This window comes from Saccopteryx bilineata, chromosome 2, assembly GCF_036850765.1.
Source record: "Saccopteryx bilineata isolate mSacBil1 chromosome 2, mSacBil1_pri_phased_curated, whole genome shotgun sequence".
NCBI classification, from domain to species: Eukaryota; Metazoa; Chordata; class Mammalia; order Chiroptera; family Emballonuridae; genus Saccopteryx; species Saccopteryx bilineata.
Genome location: NC_089491.1, coordinates 339,988,108 through 340,010,164, shown reverse-complemented (window position 1 = coordinate 340,010,164; position 22,057 = coordinate 339,988,108). Strand labels below are relative to the sequence as shown.

At 43.7% G+C, this 22,057-nt stretch overlaps 1 protein-coding gene across 1 annotated transcript in view; it reads left to right on the top strand.

The window, feature by feature from the left end:
- Window positions 1-22,057, top strand: part of DGKI (diacylglycerol kinase iota) — a 387,457-nt gene that overhangs the window by 348,460 nt on the left and 16,940 nt on the right. The window contains 2 exon segments of the mRNA XM_066262376.1: window positions 17,074-17,111; window positions 21,479-21,599. Of these exon segments, the coding sequence (XP_066118473.1) occupies window positions 17,074-17,111; window positions 21,479-21,599 (159 nt within the window).

Sequence of the window (22,057 nt, the reverse complement as noted above, 5' to 3'; positions counted from 1 at the left end):
TATTATCTCTCAACAGCATTGCTCCGATTTGGGCTCATGTAGTAGTAGGAAATTATTTTTGCTGAGTAGAGACCTTATAATTATTGAGTGGAATTGGTTATTAAAGATGAGGTTTTTTGTTTTGTTTTTTTTCATATCAGTGAGCAGTACCCTTGACACAGAAAAAGAATTCAAAAATATAGTATATTTTTTAGGTGATAGGAAGAAAAATAGTGAGGCAGACTCCCACATGCGCCTCAACTGGGATCTACCCAGCAATCCCACCTGGGGCCAATGCTTGAGTACTGAGCTATTTTCAGTGCCTGAGACTGATGTGCTCAGACCAACTGAGCTGTCCTCAGTCCCTGGGGCCATGCTTGAACCAACTGAGCCCCTGGCTACATGAGGGGAAGTGGGGGAGAAGCAGATGGTTGCTTCTCCTGTGTGCCCTGACTGCAAATCAAACCCAGGATGTCCATATGCTGGCCAGATGCTCTATCTGCTGCACTGGTCAGGACCCAAAGATATAGTATTGATCCACATCTACCCCCATACTTCCTTAATCAGGGAAACAGAGATCTCATTTCTTGTCAAGAGCACTCATTCTTAAAAAGGTAGAATTCTCAAAAGTTAGCTACTTCTTATGAAAAAAATCACAGTAGAAAGACCATTATGATCAAAATAGTAGAGTTGATTAAGAAAGTGAATGGTTTTCTTTTATTTTCCATAAGCTATTAATTATCAAAATGATGAGTTACATTTGGCTGATAATATGGATGAAACCATCTGTAGATCTTTAATCGCCCTGCTAGGAAGTGCTTTCCACATGGCCCATCACAGTACACCACTCTGCAGGACTTTGGGCTAGCTAAAGCAAAGTCTCTACACTGTTCTTTTCTCTAGCTCCCTATTCAGTGTCTAAGTAGGGAATCCCATATTGGCTTTTTAATTAGAGTCAAACAGTTTAGTGCTCATTTTTGATGCTCTTCTCACCCTGGTTTAGCTTATGTTGCTCTAGTGAATTATTTCTACTCCCTGTGTGTAGATTCCTCTTCCTGTCCCATCTCCCTTGCGTTCACTGGGCCATACTGTTTACATCAGCTCCCACCATCTCTCTGGCTGACCACCTTCCTCATCCTTCATTCAAGTCTCACCCCCTGCTCGTTAATTCCTGTGTCTTGGAACCATCTCCCTAGAGTCGAAGGACAAATAATGATGAAGTTTCCTGACAACTCAAATGTCCAGGATTTCTCCTTCTCTATTCACTTACTGTTTTGTTTGGGTGGATTCCAAAGTACCCCCACCCACACACACACAAACACACTGTGGGTAGATAGTGTTGCCATTCTTATTTCACTATAAACCCCATGAATAGAGATGTTGCCCCATTCTACGCTGTATTGATCCCCTCTGCACCCGTCTCACTGTTAGGTTTGCTGCAGGATGTGGTGTTGACAGACAGAAACCTCCAATGCGCATCTTTGAATTCTGTTGTAGCCTGATTTAACGTTGTTCCCTGTTGTAGAAGATAGGTTAGTCCTGGTTCTTTTCCAAAGAGAGTTAGTCCCTAATGTGCTAAAGGGATAGCCTTCAATGGTGGTCTCCCAGGGCGCTCCCCAAAGACTGTGTGAGAGGAAGGGGATATATGACACCATTCTTTTTCTTGGCTAGTCTTCCTTCACCAATCCCAGGAAGACAGGCAATCACGGCTGATTAAAAACACAAAATAAAACAGAACAAGCAAAGAAAACAAAACAAAAACCCTTAAGCTTTCCCAAATCAGGTTATATTTCTTCCTCCCGAGTCCTGACCCTGCTATTCTCTCTCATTCCCCTTTATTAACTCTCACTGTTGACTGCAACCATATAATCCTTTGATCCTTTGGGTTACTTTGGAATGCTTTGTTGGTGATAATTTTCTAATTATCTTTTGAAGCCTTATTATAGCTACATGTGTGGGGGGTGCTATTTAGTAAAATTTACCCACAATTTTGCTTTAGATTGCCTTTGGCCTCAGAGGATATTTAAGTTAAAGTATTTAAGACGTTGCAAAATAAGAAAGTAACAGGAAAAAAAAGAAGGCAGGAGGAAGGCTAACCTCTTGGTTTGCTTTTATGTGATGGGAGAAAAGGTCATCAAATAAGATGATACGTCATAGATCCTCTGGCAATGATGCCACTGTGGATTTCTTTCCTAAAGATAAGTCACTTTCGCTGTAGATAAGTGTTTAAAAGGAAATGGAGAATGCCTGACTTGGTGTGAACGTAATTATCTCTGATAGTAAAAATGAAAAGTCCAACTGTGCTTCCTTGTTAAAGTGTACTGTGCTTATTTAAGATACACTGTTCACAAAAATTAGGGGATATTTTATTGCTCCATATTCATTTTGAAATATCCCCTTATTTTTATATTTACTATATGAGAGGATACTGGTAAATAAATAAATGCTCTGGCCAGATAGCTCAGTTGGTTAAAGCATCATCCTGAAGTGCAGAGGTTACTAGTTTGATCCCCAGTCAGGGCACATTCAGGACAGATTGATGTTCCTGTCTTTCTCTCTTTCTCTTCCTTCCTCTCTCTCTAAAATCAATACAAATTTATAAAGATAATAATATGAGGATATTTGGGTTATATGAGTGCCGATGTAATCAAGGGGCTAGGCAGCTCCCCTGAAGTTTTTTGCAGTACAGTCCTTATGTGAGGATAATTGTTATTCCACTTGTCTGTTTTCTATTTCACTAGAAACCCTGATGTCCAATGAAAACTTCATCCCCAGTATGCTCCACCTGAGGCTCATTTTAAGGCAAGGAGTGTGGAGGCACTGGTGATGGGTTGCCCTGAATCACCGTGTTAGCCTAAGCATCTCTTCCCCTGATGACCAACCAGTTGCAAACTATTAGACCGTGTTACTTGTTCATTTGGTTCCTAAAAGGTTAATATTGGATAGGCAACTCCAACCTGTGTGTGCTAGGCCCATGGATTTTCTGGGTGTGTTTTTGTTTACCCGGGCTGTCTGTCATGGTGACTTAAGCCTGTGCTATCCCGGACAGAGCTGCGAAAATGCTTATCAGTCTGGTTCTTACAGAATTGTCAAGTCAACAAAACACTTCCTGTTTTTCCCAGCCTTCTCTGTCAGTCGTTATTTTCTGGGTCCATTTGGGGTGGCCAGAATTTTAGGGTGTGACTTTCTTAGCATCATACAACCTTCGTTCCCATACCAACGTGACCCCTCATAACACCCTAACCAGGGGTCCCCAAACTTTTTACACAGGGGGCCAGTTCACTGTCCCTCAGACCGTTGGCGGGCCACCACATACAGTGCTCCTCTCACTGACCACCAGTGAAAGAGGTGCCCCTTTCTGAAGTGCGGCAGGGGGCCGGATAAATGGCCTCAGGGGGCCGCATGTGACCCGCGGGCCGTAGTTTGGGGACGCCTGCAAGCAGTTAGGACTCTAGTGTGTCCTTTCCACAGAACAGTAACTTTATTTTCTGCACCTTTCTTTGTCAGAGCCAGAAAAGTGTGCGACTTGGAGACAACTATAAAACTACCTCCCTTTAGCCCTGGCCAGTTGGCTCAGTGGTAGAGCATCAGCCTGGAGTGCAGGAGTCCCAGGTTCAATTCCCGGGCAGGGCACACAGGAGAAGCGCCCATCTGCTTCTCCACCCCTCCCCCTCTCCTTCCTCTCTGTCTCTCTCTTCCCCTCCCGCAGCCAAGGCTCCATTGGAGCAAAGTTGGCCCGGGCACTGAGGATGGCTCCATGGCCTCTGCTTCAGGTGCTAGAATGGCCCTGGTTGCAACAGAGCAACGCCCCAGATGGGCAGAGCATTGCCCCCTGGTGGGCATGCCGGGTGGATCCCAGTCAGGCACATGCAGGAGTCTGTCTGACTGCCTCCCTGTTTCCAACTTCAGAAAAATACAAAAAATAAAAATAAAACTACCTCCCTTCCAGGCTAACCTGGGAAACATTGAGAAGAGAAGACCTCTTCCTACTACCTAATGATGCTATAGTGTGTTTGACCCATCATTACAGCCAAAGAAGGGAGGCAGAGGAGTGCCCTGCAGGGGAAACAGGCTCGCGAGGCAGTCTTTTCCACTCTGGGTGTACATTCTGGCTTTCCTGCGTCCTAGCTAGGTAGCCTTGAGCAAATGACTTAACCTCACCAAGCCTCAGTTTTTCCATCCATGAAATAGGGATGATGCCAATAATAGTCCATATCTAGTAGATATAATATGAAGATTAAATAAGATCATGCAGGTAAAACATTTAGTTGTATGCCTTGCACTTCCTTCGCTTGCAAATATGAACAAAAGAAAGGGACAGAGCAGAACAGCAGAAGTGCAGGCGAGAGCAAGAGAAGCCCTCAGTGTTAAATGCCCAACATGGGAATATGTTTGCCTAGAAATAGAACCGATGTGGCCTATTTGCATGGATTTAGGAAGTTATTCAAATCTATTGTTTCCTAAATTTGCTGGAAGTAAATATTTGCTTCAGATTACAGCCCAGTGGGCTGAAAGTGACTTGTATCATTCTGGGCAAATGGTCACTTGCCCGTGGATGGTAGGGTCAGGCAGAGATGAGAGCCTTGGTCTTGAGTGGTACGAACCAGTCCCCTGCCCTGGCTCTGTCCTCCGCAGGCTGGGCAATCTGGGCACGTCACTTCTGCCCAGCTGAACTGGCTGGCTGGCTGACAACTAAGGGTTCTGAGTAGTGAAATGCATGAAGACAACCCCAAAATGCCATCTCCAATTTTGGAAAGGTATTTCGGAGACAGCCACACCGGGCTCCCTCCGGGTACGTGTGCGGATTCCTGCCGATGGGTGTCTGTGTGTTATTCTGCTGGCAATGACGACAGCACTGCCGTACCCACACCTCACCACGTGCCTGCTCTCCGAAAAGAATGGAAATCGACTTGGCACGTGTGTGAACGCTGCGGGCTGCTTTCACACGGTGGCTTTCTCGAACAATGAGCAAAATACATTAGTATTTCATTGTGCAGCTTACACCTTTTCCTCCTGAAAGAGCTAAGCCCCGTGGGTTATTGAAAAATGGATTTGTAATCAGCCAGAATCCACTCGGTTTTGCTCAGTCTGGTGACATTTCCATACCCTCTCTCACCCCAGTAAGTGAGGGCAATTATTTCAGCCATTGCAAAAACTAACTGAGGGTGGGGAAAACCCTTTTAAAACCCCCTTTGAGCTGTACTGTTTGGGGAGCTGGTGGCTATTTCCCTGGCCATGCCCTTGTCTCGTGCCTGGCTTACCCCATGGGCTTCTTCTCATTCTCAGAAAGTTGTGCCCCACCAAGTCGTTCTCCTCTGGGCATCTGACCTCCCAGTGATCTCCCTTTGCTTTAAGCTCCTTTTTCTCCTTTGAGGAAGAGGGTGATCATCTTGGCCAGGGGTAGTCAACCTTTTTAGACCTACCGCCCACTTTTGTATCTCTGTTAGTAGTAAAATTTTCTAACCGCCCACCGGTTCCACTGTAATGGTGATTTATAAAGTAGGGAAGGAACTTTACTTTATAAAATTTATAAAGCAGAATTATAGCAAGTTAAAGCATATAATAATAATTACTTACCAAGTACTTTATGTCGGATTTTCGCTAAGTCTGGCAGAATACATCTTTATAAGACAACTTACTATAGTTAAATCTATCTTTTTATTTATACTTTGGTTGCTCCTCTACTGCCCACCATGAAAGCTGGAATGCCCACTAGTGGGGGGTAGGGACCACTGGTTGACTACCACTGGTCTTGGCCAAGGTTATATTCTGAAAATGGGGTTCCTGAGTGGTTGTCATTGACATTTAACCATAAGTCTTTGACCTCGTGTCACTCTCTTGGAGTCTTGGAAGGTATTCTCCCAGCATGCCCCCATTTTTTTTCTTTTTTCTGTCTTTCTGACTCATTTCTCATACCCCATTTGAGACAGCCCCCCCCCTTTATCAAGTGAAACCGCTTGTCACTCTTCCTCCATGACTCTCTGCCAGCTGGTCTGTACAGAATAGTCTTGTCCCAACTTTTCTGTCAATGCAAACATTCCCTTTATGAATGATGCCTTGCAACTTCCCTAGGAAATCCTTCTGCACATCATGCTATTGCTTTAGCAGTCAGGCTACATGGGGATGTTTAAATACACACATGTGACTTCCCAGAGACTCTTACTGTTCTTGAGAACATATATGCATTACTAAGGAGAATGAAAGTTTAGTCTTCATTTTATTTCTGTTCACAGCAACTAGACAGTAAAATCTGCTCTGTTCATAAATATCCTTAAAGATTTATACATCCACCAAAGCCTGTTCTATTTTGGATCTTTGGAGCAAACTTCGGAACCAACCATATATGATACTTTATAATTTTTGCTTCCGAAGTGTTGAATTGCTTAGTCAGTCTCAGCATAGCGCTGAAGTGAAGGACACTTCACGTCTCTGAAATATGATGCTTAATTCTACATTTCCAATTACTATCTGCTGTATGCTGATATTATGGGGAAGATGCCAAATTCGTGTTTTATTATCACTTAATTGCAGATACCAGTGATCTTGTCTGTATTTACACTGAGAAGTGAGAGCCAACTCTAGAAGCTTTAAAAAGTGTACACTTTTGCTATGTGTGCATTTTGCTGGTCTGTGTCCCTGAACGTGACCTTGGCTGTCTTAACTCCTCCTGGAGTTAAGTTTGTTGCAGTTTAGTTTGGGCTAAATCTGTCTTTCTGCTTGGTGGGAAAGGCCTTCATGTTACAGAACGGTCAGCGAGCTGCTGGGAGATGATAAGTGGCCTCACGTGTGCCCTGATGACTGGAAAACCCATAAAGCTATCATCTTTCTGGGCTCTGGGACACACTTATTTGTACTTGGATCCTGGCCTTATACACCACTTCCCATGTAGTCTTGATGTTTGGTTAAAACCAATCACCATCCATCACTTTCCAGTGTGTCCTGCTCACGGCTATCAGTGAGTGACATATAAGTACACTTTTTGACCTAAGTTTTTTCCAGAGGCCCTGAAGGACACTGCTAAAATGCACCCATGAACACAAGGAGACCTATGGTAGGAGGGATGCACACTGACCTGGGGCGGGGGGAGGGGAGTGGAGAAGGAAGCCAGAGGCCCTGATGCTCTCTCTAAGGGCCTCTGGGAAGGTCATGGAAGCTCAGGGCAGGATTTGGTCCCCTCTGCTCATCTGGGAGACTCACAGAGTCCTTATTAGTTCTTTCACTTCTCTTGCCCTCTCAGGATTATAGCTTTATCATCCAAAAGGCAGGAAAGCTAAAATAAACAAAATGGGCTTATCTCAATGAAATTCTCTCAACAATCTGGGGAGGGAGGACCTTTGGAGAATGCTTGATTTCCTTTTTTTTTTTTAATCTCTTACATTGCTGAAGCCATTTAAATGTTAGGGAGCAAGAGTGTGGTATGTAATAGAATTATGTTGGGTTCATGAATTTAGTAAGGTGTCATCAGAATAAAACCTTATAGAAATTTGAAAAATCCTCCCTGTGGGTAGGAGTTTAACATTTATTGAACAAAACTAGTTGATAGAACTCTGTCATAACGATGCTAAAAAATGAATTTATATATTTTTTGAGTTTTAAGGGAATTGTTGAATATTACTTTCGAACGTGGTACTGTATATAAGAAAATGTTGACCTACTACATCCAAAGGTGATACTATGTCATCAGTAGAGTCAACGTTAATTTTGAGTCGTACAGACTCTTAAGAAGATATGTTCAATAAACTCTCTGCTTCCCCTCGTAACTATTGGCACAAGTTTTATACAACTGGATGACAGTGACATACTGTAGCAGTGGGAGAGTGTGATTGCAGTTGACCTTTTCACCTGTGAACCTTGTCTTCACAAACCTAATGCTCAAAGAAAATGAATCCCTGAAATTTGTTTTGACACTGATTCAAGTTTGCTACTGGTATTCTAAGAAGAAACATGCATTGTTGCTTAGTATAAGGCTCTAATTTGATCCATAATGTAAGCATTTTTCCAGTCTGTTGAGTTACTTGCAATGGTGTTTCAGTGTAGTTAATAAGCACCATTAGATCCCAAAGAGATTTTAAAATATTTTCAACTCCAGAATTAACTGCTGGGTTAGCACAGGTGAGTAAAGTGGGTTCTTTTCCATTTCCTAGCACATCTTGCTTGCTCCAGGGTTCAAAGAGTACTGAAACAATAGCCAGTTGAATCACCAGGCCACTAGTATCAACCGAGTACTTATTAAATACTTTGTGTATTTCCTGTACCACGCAGTTTTCAGTGAGGGATGGAGTCTGGCTAAAACAAAGAGAGAAAATCAAATCAAATCACGGTCCTTGTCCTCGTGGCTTAATTGCAGAGATGAGGGTTAGACACGTGAAACAACCAGAGAACAATTGCACAACAACAGATAAACAAACTGGATGCTTGGGAGAGACATCTGGTCCCTCTACTGTTTATAGCTCATTCCAGCGGTGAGTAAGGAGAGTGGAACGGACTGTTTCTGAAGGGACACGTCCTGGTCCTCTGGCAACAAGGTGGAGTTATCCTGCCAGAGGGAACAGTGGATGGGGCTGTTTGTTATTTTCCTCCAAATAGGAAACCTCTTTAATGCTAATATTAGCTTCAAAAGCATTGCTGCGGCAGACGGAAGGAACCCATATACATTCATGCATTCAATTAGCAGGGCCTAATTGAATTGGAGGACTAATTCTGTCATTAGAGAGAAGCAAAACCTATTTATGTCTCGTCTCGTCTCCCATCTATGGTTGCACACTTTAAGAGAGATTTGGCACTAGTGGTGTTTGAATATTAGACCATTGCAGCATTGAATGGCCTTTAGATGCCACCAATGAATTCATCCCAAGGATGATGAGGTGATAAGATGAGAGTGAGCTGCCTTAGATGTGTGCTTTGCGCCCTCCACTGCGTATTTCAGTGCTGGTAGGCAGAATGTGAGTGGTATAGGACTAGATTTCAGTGAGTGATTGCTCCCTCCTCTCCTCCTTCCGCCAGCCAAGCAGTCTCTCCTCTTACATCTGATGGTTAAAGGGGGATTCCAGATCGAGCTCCCTTAGCTAGAATTCCTAATTCAATTCTACAAACACTTGTTGTCTGCTTACTCTTCCCCTTGCCTTTCTTCTTTCTGCTTCAGAAAACTGGTCCTTCAGATAAGCAGTTCTCAGCCTTTTTCATTTTTCTGCCAAGATACTCAGGGCATAGAACAGATGCAATTGTTCATGGCCATTTCCCAATGTTCATTGGAAGTCCATACCAATCCTCAGACTTGAAGGACATCACAGTGCATAGGTGTGATGAGACAGATGGTATTTTCCCCAAACAGCCACGGTATTGTCACCCATCCCACATGGTCTTCTCAATGTGACTTGGACTCTCTCCAGTGAGATATGGGATATGTCCTCTCTCCTTGGATATTGGCAAACTTAAGACTACAGCAGAAGTGAGCCTATGTGACTTCCAAGGAAAGATGACTTCCACTGAGGTCTCCTTGGGAAGGTCGTTTTTGAAACCCGGCCACCACGTCAGGAGGAAGCCCAAGCAGCCCATGGGAACCCACGCAAGAGGAACCAAACCTCCCAGCTGATGCCAGCTACCACTTATGTGTCATGTGTGTGATCCTCTTGACAATGCAGCTCTCAGCTCGCAGTGGCTGCCCCAGGTGATTCCAGGTGGAACAGAGACAAATTCTTTCTGCCAAACACAGCACAAGTTGCAGATATTTGACCGAAATAAACCATTGTTGTCTTAAGCCATTATGTTTTGGGATGGTTTGCTAGGCAGTAATAGAGAACTGATACAAATGTGTACATCATCATAAGAATGATCTCGGCACTTTTCTACTATGTTATAAAAGACTCTCAGTATTTTAGCCTATCATTATTAACAAATACTGTGGCACACATCTATTGTCACAACCCCCATCTAGAACTAGATTAAAATGCAAAAGTTTTTAGAAATAGGTCATTCCTTCTTCCTCTCACCTTGTCGTGGACTTGTTTGGTACGACTGTAAAATAGTATTAATTACAGTCATGTCCTAATTAGCACAACCACAGTATGTGTGTTGGAATAATGTCTCTGTGTCTGATGATTCTACTAAATCCCATCTTGGGGAGCTAAGCCTTCACAGTTTGTTGCTCATGTCCCATGGTTGGCTGCTCGCAAAGTACAAAAATTAGAGTGCATCTGCTAAGGACAAGTTATGCCAATATGTATGTCAGAAAGGTGCTTGGACTGCTGACAGCGCAGGCTCTCTGGTCACTAAGCAGTAAGTCACTTTGAATAAAGGAAAAGTATGAAGACTCTGCTGATGATCAGCCCAAGGGAACTGTGAACAGAATATTTGCCCTTGGTGGCATGAAGAAGTGATCTCTTAAAGCCATAAGCTGACTTGACTTCAGTTTGTGATACATTCATGAAACTTTTGCTCGGGGTCATTTTTTTAAAACTTTTGTTCACCTTGCTGTGAGTTAAACCAAGGAGAAATTACATGGTGGAAAGATCTCTGACCTAGAGATGAGAAACAAGAAAAGAAAATAGAAAAGATACCAAAAATAAACAAAATTCCCTCTGTCCTTCAGCTGGATTCTAACTTTGTGACCTTGGAAAAGTCAAGTCACCTTTCAAGACCCAGTTTCCTAATTTATGAACAGAGAGGGTTAGTCCAAGGCTAAATATGGCTCCAGAATGTGGAATATGATGACTTCTGAAGGGGTAGTTTTAGGCTGTGATTCTTGTTTTGCAGATGAACATATTTAGGAGTAAAAAGTATACAGAACTTGGCAAACTCAGACATATATATAAGGTCTACCGGAAAGTTCTGTCCGTTTTTGGAATAAAACAAAATACAAATTTTTCTTACCGTCAATAAACTTTATTAAATAATATAATTGCCATTATTATTAATGATTTCTTGCCAGAGTGAGGGCAATTTGTATATCCCATTTTTGAAAAATGTTTTTATCTTTTGATGCGAAAAATTGAACCAGTGCTTGTTTGACATATCTTCTTCATTTTTGAATTTTTTGCCCTTCAAAAAATTTTGTAAGGACAAAAACTAGTGATAGTTGGAGGGTGCTAAGACCAGGGAATATGGTGGATGTGACAGAATTTCCCAGCCTAGTTCTGCAATTTTTTGATGAGTCCCCAAAATACAGTGGTGTAAATGAACTTTATCAGTAGCCATGGGTACACTATCGCTTCACATATAAGACTAACATGAATCAACTTTGTTTTAGTTAATTTGCTACATCAGTATGTATACATTAACTGATAAAAATAGGCACACATGCGCCAAATAAACATGTGCTTACGTGTCAAAACTTGTTGTGATAGAAACGGACAGAACTTTCCGGTAGACCTTATATATTTATGATTTCCAATGAGTCAACTAATGTTTTTCCCCCTAGATCTCCACAAGTCTCTCTTTGTTTGATGTTTTTTGTCTTTACTCTTTATTTTTTTCTTCTGGAGTTAAAAGAGAAGATTTAGTTGACTGCTATCATTAGCAAAAGACAAATAAACAATTTGGAAATAAAATGATTGAAAAATTAAAAAATAACTAAACGTGGAAGATTAAACCTCTTCAACAGACACAAGAGCTCAGAGTTGCAACTCTAGTCTATGTATAAGAATGTTGTTATTTCAGTTGATTTGTTGAGAATTACAAACATATATGTGGCTTTGCCAAGTTCTGTATACTTTTTGTTCTTAAATATTTTCATCTGCAAAGCAAGAATCCCAACTTTAAACTGTCCCCAAGGAAATAGTCAGATGCCAAATACTCGAGTTGGAATTGGTCTTAGTCTAACCTTATTTCCCAGATGCAAAATGGTTCATTTTTTCTGTGTAAAGGGATTAAAAACATCATCTTTCCGTGGTGTTCTACGCAGAAGACTGTAATGGTCAAATTCTCTGTTCTTTGAGCTTGTTTGCTAGGCATAGGTTCACATGAACCAATTTTATCTTCATGTTTCTAATAAAACAACTGAAGTTTGATAACTTGTCCAAGGTTACAGTGAGCTAATGGCGCTCACTGGACTTAAACTCAGACCGTCTGATTCTAGATTCGGTTACAATTCCTTCCTAATTTGGGCTTCTTGCCAAAATGTCGGTTCCGTGGGAGAATGGAGTTTATTTTGTGGTTCTGTTCCCACATCCTCAACAGGGCGTGGCGTGGCAGGAACAGGCAGGCCAGCCAGTGGCCCCATGGACTGCTTGTCCTTACGCTGATTCCAGGTGAGAGGAGCCATTTTTCTCTTCCATGCCCGAATGTCTGAGGACGTCTTGACTCTTGGGAATCCAGACCCCAGGAACAGTAACAGAGAAGGAAGACTACAGTCCTGACATCTCATCCCAGTTTTCTGTCTTGGGATGTTTACTGGATAGCAATGTATTGGAAGGCATAGCACTGAAGGGACTACAAACCATCTCATGTGAACTAAGGTGTCACCTTCTCCCCGCTGAAAAATGTCAATGTCTTCAGTTCTCCACCCCCTTCCTTTTCTACCTACCCAAGTTTATGTGATTTAATTAGGCAGGAACTTACTCATCTATTCAGTAACCTTTTGTCCTATTAACGATTTGACTTCCTTTGCTTCTTTACATTTGGGGGCATTGTTTCTGCCACATAGAGTTGTTTTGGGAAAAGCTAAGAAGGCAAGCTCTGAGCTCAAGAAATAGTAAGGGATAATGCTGTAATCGTAACAACTCATTATTGGTTTTTAAGCTTGATCTTTCAGAAGGTTATTATCTGGAGTTGAAGACTAATGGATACAAACTCTCTTTATGCAGAGGCAACCTTCAACAGCAGTGTTCAGGGGGAAGGACATTAATCAGGAGAGAGAACTGGGCCTTGTGCCTGATAATGTTTGCATAATAGCTACCCTTGGGTGTACTGCTTGACTTAAAAATAAATATTCATGCTTCCCATCTCCAGCACGATTGGAAATTATTTGTGGTTATGATTCTGTTATGTGATCTTCTACCTGTTCACGTGGACTTGAAGCTGGGAGGCTGGTGGAAATGAACGAGCATAAATCACAGGCTTGTGAATGAGTCTGGGGTGGAGACTGCAAAGGGCTCCAGACTGGGCAATCCAGGGAACATGAGCTGGGAGCAGCTCATAACTCTGTCTCTAGGAGGGGGGGCAGGCTGGCATGCTTACAGCATTGGTATACTTTTAACTCTTCACTGGCTTCGCATCTCCTGCAGGACAATATCCAAGTGCCCTTTCTTGACATAAATGGTGTTCACTCAAGTGGTCCCTGGGACACTGCAGCACATGGCCTGGGACCACTCTCCACCTCAGATGTGATAATATGCAGCTGTGTGCAGCTTCCCTCGGGCACCATGACTTTTAACTTCCCTGTCTTTGTTCATATCCTACCTTTATCTGGCAAGAATTTTCCAAACCTCCTTTGCTAATTACTTCTACTTATGGAAGAGTTGGCTTAAACTGTACCTCCACCAAAAAACCTCTTTTTAAACTCCACAGCCAGCCAATACCCCCTCTCTTCTTCTCTTCCTTCCTCCCTCTCTCTTCCTTCTTGCCTTCCCCCCTCCCCTGTTCCCCCTCCCTCCCTCCCTCCCTTTCTTCCTTCCTCCCTCCCTCCCTCCCTCTCTTCCTCCCTCCCTCCTTCCTCTCTCCCTCCCTCCCTCCCTCCCTCTCTCCCTCCCTCCTTCCCTCATCCCTCCCTCTCTCCCTCCCTCCCTCTCTTCCTTCCTCTCTCCCTCCCTCCCTCCCTCCCTCTCTCCCTCCCTCCTTCCCTCATCCCTCCCTCCCTCCTTCCCTCCCTCCCTTTCTTCCTTCCTCCCTCCCTCCTTCCCTTCCTCCCTCCCTCCTTCCTTCCTTCCCTCCCTCCCTCCCTCCCTCTCTTCCTCTCTTCCTTCCTTCCTCTCTCCCTCCCTCCCTCTCTTCCTTCCTCCCTCCCTCCCTCCCTCCCTCTCTCCCTCCCTCCCTCTCTCCCTCCCTCCCTCTCTCCCTCCCTCTCTCCCTCCCTCCCTCCCTCCCTCTCTCCCTCCCTCCTTCCCTCATCCCTCCCTCCCTCCTTCCCTCCCTCCCTTTCTTCCTTCCTCCCTCCCTCCTTCCCTTCCTCCCTCCCTCCTTTCCTCCCTCCCTCCCTCCTTCCCTCCCTCCCTTCCTCCCTCCTTCCTTTCCTCCCTCCCTCCCTCCCTCCTTCCCTCCCTTCCTCCCTTCCTTCCTTCTACTTGAAGTGCTCCCTAAATAGACTTGATCCTGGGGAACTCCTTCATGGTCTTGCTTTATTACTTACACACACCAAATTTTATTTATTACACGAGTGCTTTAAGTTAATGAATTCGTTTTCTTTTCTCTTTCCTTTATTCTTTTTTTCTCTGTTTTCTCTATCTTTAATTTCTGGGGAAAATTTTAGTATAATCTTGAAAACATATACTTGACACGGTTTTGAACTCTGCATGAACTGCCCCCTTGGCCAATTTCCCTTCCCTTCTTTCTTTCCTAATGTGGATATCCTGCATCAGTGAAGGGAGCAGCTTGTAGCATACAAGTCCAGACTGACTTGTTCTCCCAGACCTGCAACTGCTAGTGTCTCCTCCCACGTCTCCCCCCCCCCCCCAGCACTCTGATGAGGGCTTTACCTTTTGGCGTTAAGCATCCTCTCATTGGCTCCTTCCTTTGACGGGCACTTATCAACAGAGCTATGTTGGCTTGACTTCACCCCATTGCTAGACTCCTTCCGAAATAGTCATGTGACTTTTGTGTACAGTCACAAAAGTCCCCAAAAAACTACCTCTTGTGGTAATATTACATATCATGTCTATTTATGAAGCATTTTTGTTTATTTTTTTACTATAGGGAGATGAGCAGGATGGCTGTTCATGTTATTTTATAAACAAGAAAGTTGATTCAGGAAGATTGAATGACTTCTTAAATTTTTGTGTCTAGTCAAATTACAGAGATTAGAATTAAGAATCCAATCCAGTGCCTTTGCCACAACACCATAAGCTTTATAACTCATCTAGACAAGTTTCTTCCATTTTCTGTACACCTCTAGGAGAGCTCTGCATGGTGAGCTGACAGAGGGCCCTAGACAGGGACCTGGACTGGGCACAGGGACCTGCATGATGGTGACGATTAGGCCACCTCGAGCTCTGTGCCCCCAGAGTCACTTTCCTCTGAACCTCAGTGTTCCCATCTATAATATGAAGAACAAGACCTATTTTCTTAGGTTATTCTGACATAATATTTATTAACTCACTTTCTGTTGTTGTGATCTCTCTCTTGCTCTCACTCCTTTCCCTCTTTGCTATATTTTTTAGTCAGTTTAGCAACAAACTGCTGTGTGTCGACAATATACAAATCATGGTGCAGGTGCCTCGGGCGGAGGGAGCGGGCATGTTGCTTGTAGCTTGTTATGAGAAGGAAAACTTCTTCCCTCTCTTTCCTGGTCTCCTTTATTCTCTATTCTCTTTCTACTCTTCTTCCTCCGTGTCCAAGCAGCCCTCATCACTTCCATAGGTTTCCAAGGGTTCTGTGTTGGTCAGAGGGAAGACACTTGGTCCTGGGCCACTGAATGAGTTAAACACGCCTGTGGTCCTTTGTATTTGATCCTCCAGGGCTCATAAATGCTCCATAAGGAATCCTGGATGGCTTTGCTCGGGAGCAAAGTCTCCATGCACTTTAATGCATGGTACTGGATTTTTAGCCAACCTATATGAGTTGCTACTCAAACAAGAACCATAAAAATAAATTGGAATAAATAAACCCTTTGAAAAATAAATTATTTTCTCCTAAACTTTTGTGACATTGAAGCTTAAAACAATTTATTTTTAGTGTAGTTTTAGGTTATTTATTTTTCACAAGTGACCATTTCCAACCAAATGCATACAATCCCTTTAGGAACCCTAATTGTCATTAGACACATATGTATTCCTTTCTCCTTTTATCAGTCCTGTCTTCTTCTTTTTTCTTTTTCTTTTCTTTTTTTTTTCTTTTTTTTTTTTTTGGTGACAGGGACAGAGAGAGACAGAGAGAGGGACAGATAGGGACAGACAGACAGAAAGAGAGAGAGAGAGATGAGAGGCATCAATTCTTTGTTGTGGCACCTTAGTTGTTCATTGATTGCTTTCTCATATGTGCCTTGACCGGGGGGCTACAGCAGACTGAGTGACCTCTTGCTCAAGCCAGTGACCTTGGGCTCAAGCCGGTAAGCCTTCCTCAAACCAGGTGAGCCCACACCCAAGCTGGTGACCTCAGGGTTTCGAACCTGGGTCCTCTGCGTCCCAGTCCAACACTCTATCCACTGCGCCACCGCCTGGTCAGGTAGTCCTATCTTCTCATTCCTCTTCTGCCCCCCACATGACATGTGCAGGGACTTCTATTTTTTCCCCTAAGGCTACATATTCTTATAATTAGTTTAGGTTACCTACGACTTTTAGAGTTCTTTGTAACAGTCACCATTGAGTGAGATTATTTTCTTCAGGACATTATTAAAATATACATGTTTCTTCTCCACTGTTTCTTGTCCTGTTCATTTCCACAGAAGTAGCATTTGTCATTACAAAATACACCAAAAAAATTACTGGCGAATTTTGAACCCCAAGAGGACAAAGTGGAAGGAACTGGAAAGAGGGAAATAAAATCAGTCATGATTAGGCACCTACTGTGCGTCAGTGGATAAGTTTGGAACATGCACATGATTTAATCAATCCTTTCAGAAATCCTAAAAGACTTAGACTTGCTGTTTTACAGATGTGGAAACTTGAGGCTCAGAGGGGTTAAATGATACTCTTGGTGTTCCACAGTTTGTGTCAAAGTAAAGATTTGAACCCCATCTGTGCAACTTCAAATTTCATGTTTCCTTTGTTGTCCCTGGGCTAGAGGGTGCTCTGGTAGGCTCTAGAATAATACAGGGAATGGGTGCCTGGGTAGGGAGGGGTTGAAGAGAATGCTTTAGTCTGTTCTAAGAATCAACCCTGGGCATGCTTCTTCTCCCTGTTCCCTGCTTCAAACGTAGACTATTTCTGCAAAATGTGGACCCAGCCCTTTGTAATATTTTAGTGAGAGGGTCTTCTACTAATGAGACATCTCTTTTGTCTTTCACAGCCATTTTGCAGGCAGTAATAACTGGTGATCTTATGAAGGTAAGACCTCTTCCTACCAACATATTTGGGGATTTATTTTTTGCAGTGAGAGGAGGGGAGGCAGAAACAGACCCTTGCATACACTCTGACCAGGATCCACCCAGAAAGCCTACTAGGGGGCGATGCTCTGCCCATCTGGGTGTTGCAACCAACCTCTTCTTAGTGCCTGAGGCTGAAGCCATGAAGCCATCCTCAGCATCCAGGGCCAACTCACTCCAATGGAGCCATAGCTGCAGGAGGGGAAGAGAGAGAGAAAGAGAGAGAAGGAGAGAAGTGAGAGGGGGAGGAGTGGAAAAGCAGACCCAGGACATCCACATGCCAACCAATGCTCTACCACTGAGCCAGCTGGTCAGGGCTGGGGAATTCTTTAAGAACTTCAAATGAACATATTTTGCACCGCATTTTCATGATCCCATACATCATTTGTCAACCCCCCTGCTGTGCTGACTGAGGAGAAAGAGGAAGGATGCTCTAGTGCAAATGGACCGCATGTCTCCAAGACGCAGTGCTGACAGTGCCCTGAATTCCTGGTCTCTAGAAGCTGATATTGGAAGTCCGGAGAGTTCTTTTTAGATAGCTCTTGAAATGAATGCATGTGTGAGAATTACTTGGGCAACAACCAGAAATACATTCTTCAGGCTAAAGTCTGTGTCTTCCAATATTATTCCATTTTTGTATCTTGGGGGTCACGGGGCATACTCTGATCCACCTGGAGCTTTTTCACTTGTGCTTATATTTTTTGGTGAATTCTAGTTCAGAGGGCAGTAAGTGGTCACCACTGCCTCTAGAGGGAATGTGGATACTGAAGTCAGATTGCCTAGGTTCAGACCTTGGCCCTGCCATTCCCTATACGTGTGACGTTGTAAAATTATTTAACTCTCTGTGCCTCAGTTTCTTCATCTATAAAATGAAATACTAATATTGCCTCTCCACTTTGTGAGGATTGAATGTAATACTGCCTATAAAGCTTTTAGGCCTATTCCTATCACATAGCAGGGACTCAAAAATGTTAGCTATGTTATCAATATAATGTTAGTGTTTTTAAAGAGCTAATCATAGTGGAGATGCAAATATTTATTATAAAGTATAATATAGTGTATGACTGTTTGAAAAGCTATCTGTGGTTCTGTGTCCTTATGATTGCCATATGTCCCTGTAAAACCCACCCTGGCATTGATCAGCTCTGCAATATGGGCAGCTCGTTGGGCAGAGGCTGTGCCATCCTCACCAGCCTGTGTGGAGCGATGCCATTGCAGACCCCAAAAACAAAAGCCTTCAGAGAAAGCTGAGAAGCACTGACCTTGAAGACAGCCTCTTCCGAGGCACAGCTGTTGAGTGCACTGAGAAACCTCTGTGCTACATTTGAAACAGGTCGCTAGCAGAACACACATAAGGAGACAATTGCAAGCATCTTGTTCAAGAGCTTTAGACTCATCCTGGAAATTGTGCCTGGGTGGTGGGCTGTCCAGATCGCAGTGTTACTGGGAATTGTTACTGACAGGAGAAAAGGGCTCTCTAAGCAGTACGCCTATGAGTTCAATGCCATTTCCCAGCCATGGATTAAACCAATGCCATTCTGTGCTCCCTGCGTGGCCATCTATTAGATTCTGGGAGATAGTGGCATGAGTAAGTTCTGATCCCCACCCATGCAGAACTTCTAAGCTGGAGCATTTTTGCAAGATGTATATTTGAAAGCTGTTCGTTTTATTTTGTACATGGCTTTTAGCGCAGGCAAAGACTTGGCCAGGTCCTTGGGTATTATCACCGTGATTTTTTTGTACTTAATCAAGAATTATTTGAGATATGGGAAGTCACTATATCCAGCCAGTTGTCTTATTACATTCTCTGTTGCAATTATTTCCTAAATGCTTAAGAAATAAGGCAAGAACACCTTATTTACTATGAGATGAAATACAGGGGGCTCAGAGTGTTTTTTTCTTTTATTCTTTTCTCTTTTTTTCTAGTATTTTTATTCCCTTTTCTTTCTTCTTCTCCATGTTCTTTCATTTTTCTATTCCTTGCAGAAAGCACAATAAATATTAAATATTCAACTCTGTGTGTGTGTGTGTGAGTGTATGAAAGAGAGAGAGAGAGAGAGAGAGAGAGAGAGAGAGAGAGAAAGAGAGAGAGCGCACACCCATCAGTAGAGAACAAGGAACCCCAGGAGCCATCCCATTGTGAATGCTGTCTTGAGTAGCTTTCATACAATTGGGCCACACAAGATGCCCATGGACTCACATAATGTTCAGCATCTAAAAACACCACAGTAAGTCAGAATCAAGACAGCTGATGGATTGGGTCTGTGCTCCTCTGTTGAGCCCAAATCCCTTGTGATCTGTCCCAAAGAAAAGGACTGTCACTGTATAACAATGCAATGAAACAGACCAGAATTCTCTTAGATTTTGGTGGAAAACTATTTGCTACTTTTTCCTGCTGCCCCAGTTTTGGGATTCAAGTCCCCGTATGTTCCTTACTTCCACTCAACCATTTTTTTATAATCTATTTCTTAGGAAAGCTTCCGTGATTCTTTTTCCATCCACACTTCATGCTTCCCTAGTGCCCTGTGGTGGCCCCATCACCGTCCCCCTCTCCATTCAGGTGGAGCTCTTACGCATCTGTCTCCCCAGTGAACTGTGAGGTCTTTGAGGCCAGTGACTGAGTTGCCTCGCCTATTCCCCTGGCCTCTGACACATGGGAGTGCTATGGTTGTCTCTGAGTGGAAGTATGAACTATGAGTTTCCTCTCTTTTTTTTTTTTTTTTTCTGAAGCTGGAAACAGGGAGAGACAGTCAGACAGACTCCCGCATGCGCCCGACCGGGATCCACCCGGCACGCCCACCAGGGGGCGACGCTCTGCCCACCAGGGGGCGACGCTCTGCCCACCAGGGGGCGATGCTCTGCCCATCCTGGGCGTCGCCATGTTGCGACCCTCCTGGGTGTCGCCATGTTGCAACCAGAGCCACTCTAGCGCCTGGGGCAGAGGCCACAGAGCCATCCCCAGCGCCCAGGCCATCTTTGCTCCAATGGAGCCTTGGCTGCGGGAGGGGAAGAGAGAGACAGAGAGGAAGGCGCGGCGGAGGGGTGGAGAAGCAAATGGGCGCTTCTCCTATGTGCCCTGGCCGGGAATCGAACCCGGGTCCTCTGCATGCTAGGCCGACGCTCTACCACTGAGCCAACCGACCAGGGCCAGTTTCCTCTCTTTGACCTTATGAGATGCTTGATTTCTTTTCATAATGTCATGCCATCTAACTTTTTGGTGGTAGACACATCCCTTTTGCTTCTTACCTTCTGGGTTATTTGCACCTTATTTGCCCTAAAACTACCCTTTAGAACAGGTGTCCCCAAACTACGGCCCATGGGCCACATGCAGCCCCCTGAGGCCATTTATCCGGCCCCCCACCGCACTTCCGGAAGGGGCACCTCTTTCATTGGTGGTCAGTGAGAGGAGCACTGTATGTGGCAGCCCTCCAACGGTCTGAGGGACAATGAACTGGCCCTCTGTGTAAAAATGTTTGGGGACCCCTGCTTTAGAAGCTCTGGAAGGCTCTTCTTGTTCTGTGATACTGTTGTTTGGAGACTAATGACCCATTGACACTTTCTGTAATGTTTAAAACTTCCTGAACTTAGACTGTGTCCTCATTTAACTACTTTAATGTTGGGCTGCAAAATCTGTTTGTTTGGTTTTTGTTTTGTTTTTTTCCCAGCCTGTTCTCATATTTTAGGTATTTTAGGTTCGCTGAATCTGTTTCTCATCCCGCAGATTGTCTGTAGTGTTGCTGAGTCAGTGTTGGGTGGTTGACAGGATGCATGCAGGCTGGAGGGCAGACCCAGATAACGAGGGGAGCCGTACATGTGTATGCGTGTCTGTGTGCTATGTGCTCGTGTACGGGTATCTCACGAAGGAAATGGGGAGGAGCTTCCATATTTGGTAGTCAGGTTTGGTAGAGATTGAAGGAAAACTAAAGAACAGGAAGGGAGTTACCTACCAGACACCACACTAATCCTGCCTGTAGCTTTAATAATTCTTTCACTCTTCTCTACCTTCCACTCCCTAAGAATAGGGACCAATGTCCAGAAAAGAAAAAGACACAAGGCAGAAAAAGAAATATGTAACTCAGTATATTGTATATTTCAGTCTCCTTGGTGGGTTCAGCACCAATTTACCCTCCCAGGAGTTAGGGAGACAATGACTATCTATTTGAATTATAATATAATCCAGGGAGGTTACTTCATCTTTCTGACATTTCTCTGTGTCCTCTGAGGCTAGAATCACTTGTGGTTTGCTCCATTGGTCTTATTTTATCACCGACGAGCTGTTTGCCTTGTTCCGGATTCTGCCTAAGCTTCTCTTCTACGTCTCTTTTTCAGCTAATAGAAAGCTATAAAAATGGAGGCAGTCTGCTAATTCAGGGACCGGACCACTGTTCACTCCTTCACCATGCAGCTAAAACCGGCAACGGGGAGGTTGTGAAATATATCCTTGACCACGGTGAGTAGGCACAGTGAACCAAGGATCACTTACCCATGAAATAGATTGCATTAGCTACGTTGGCTTTCACCCGGGTTATCTTCCAAATGGTGGAGATGCTCTCCAGCTTTTACCTGAGTCTCCCTGCTTATTTGAGGCAAAGTGATTGTAGACCACTCACCCACCTGGGTACTCTGGACCAATCAAATAATATAAATAATTTCCATAGCAAGATCTTGGCAGAGTATTTGGGGGCTGATTGATTAAAACAAAACAAAGCAAAACAAAAACAAAAATCAGTGCAGATTGGCGTAAGATGTGCTTTATTTATTATTTGTGGGAGAGCTTTTATGTTTTGGGAAGTTAACTGGTTGGGACAAGGTACCTACTCCGCATTTGTAGTTGATTATTCTCAGGATTAACAAGAGTATTTTTTTTTCTATTTTCTAGTTTTTTATTGGTATTTTTGTTATTTGAAT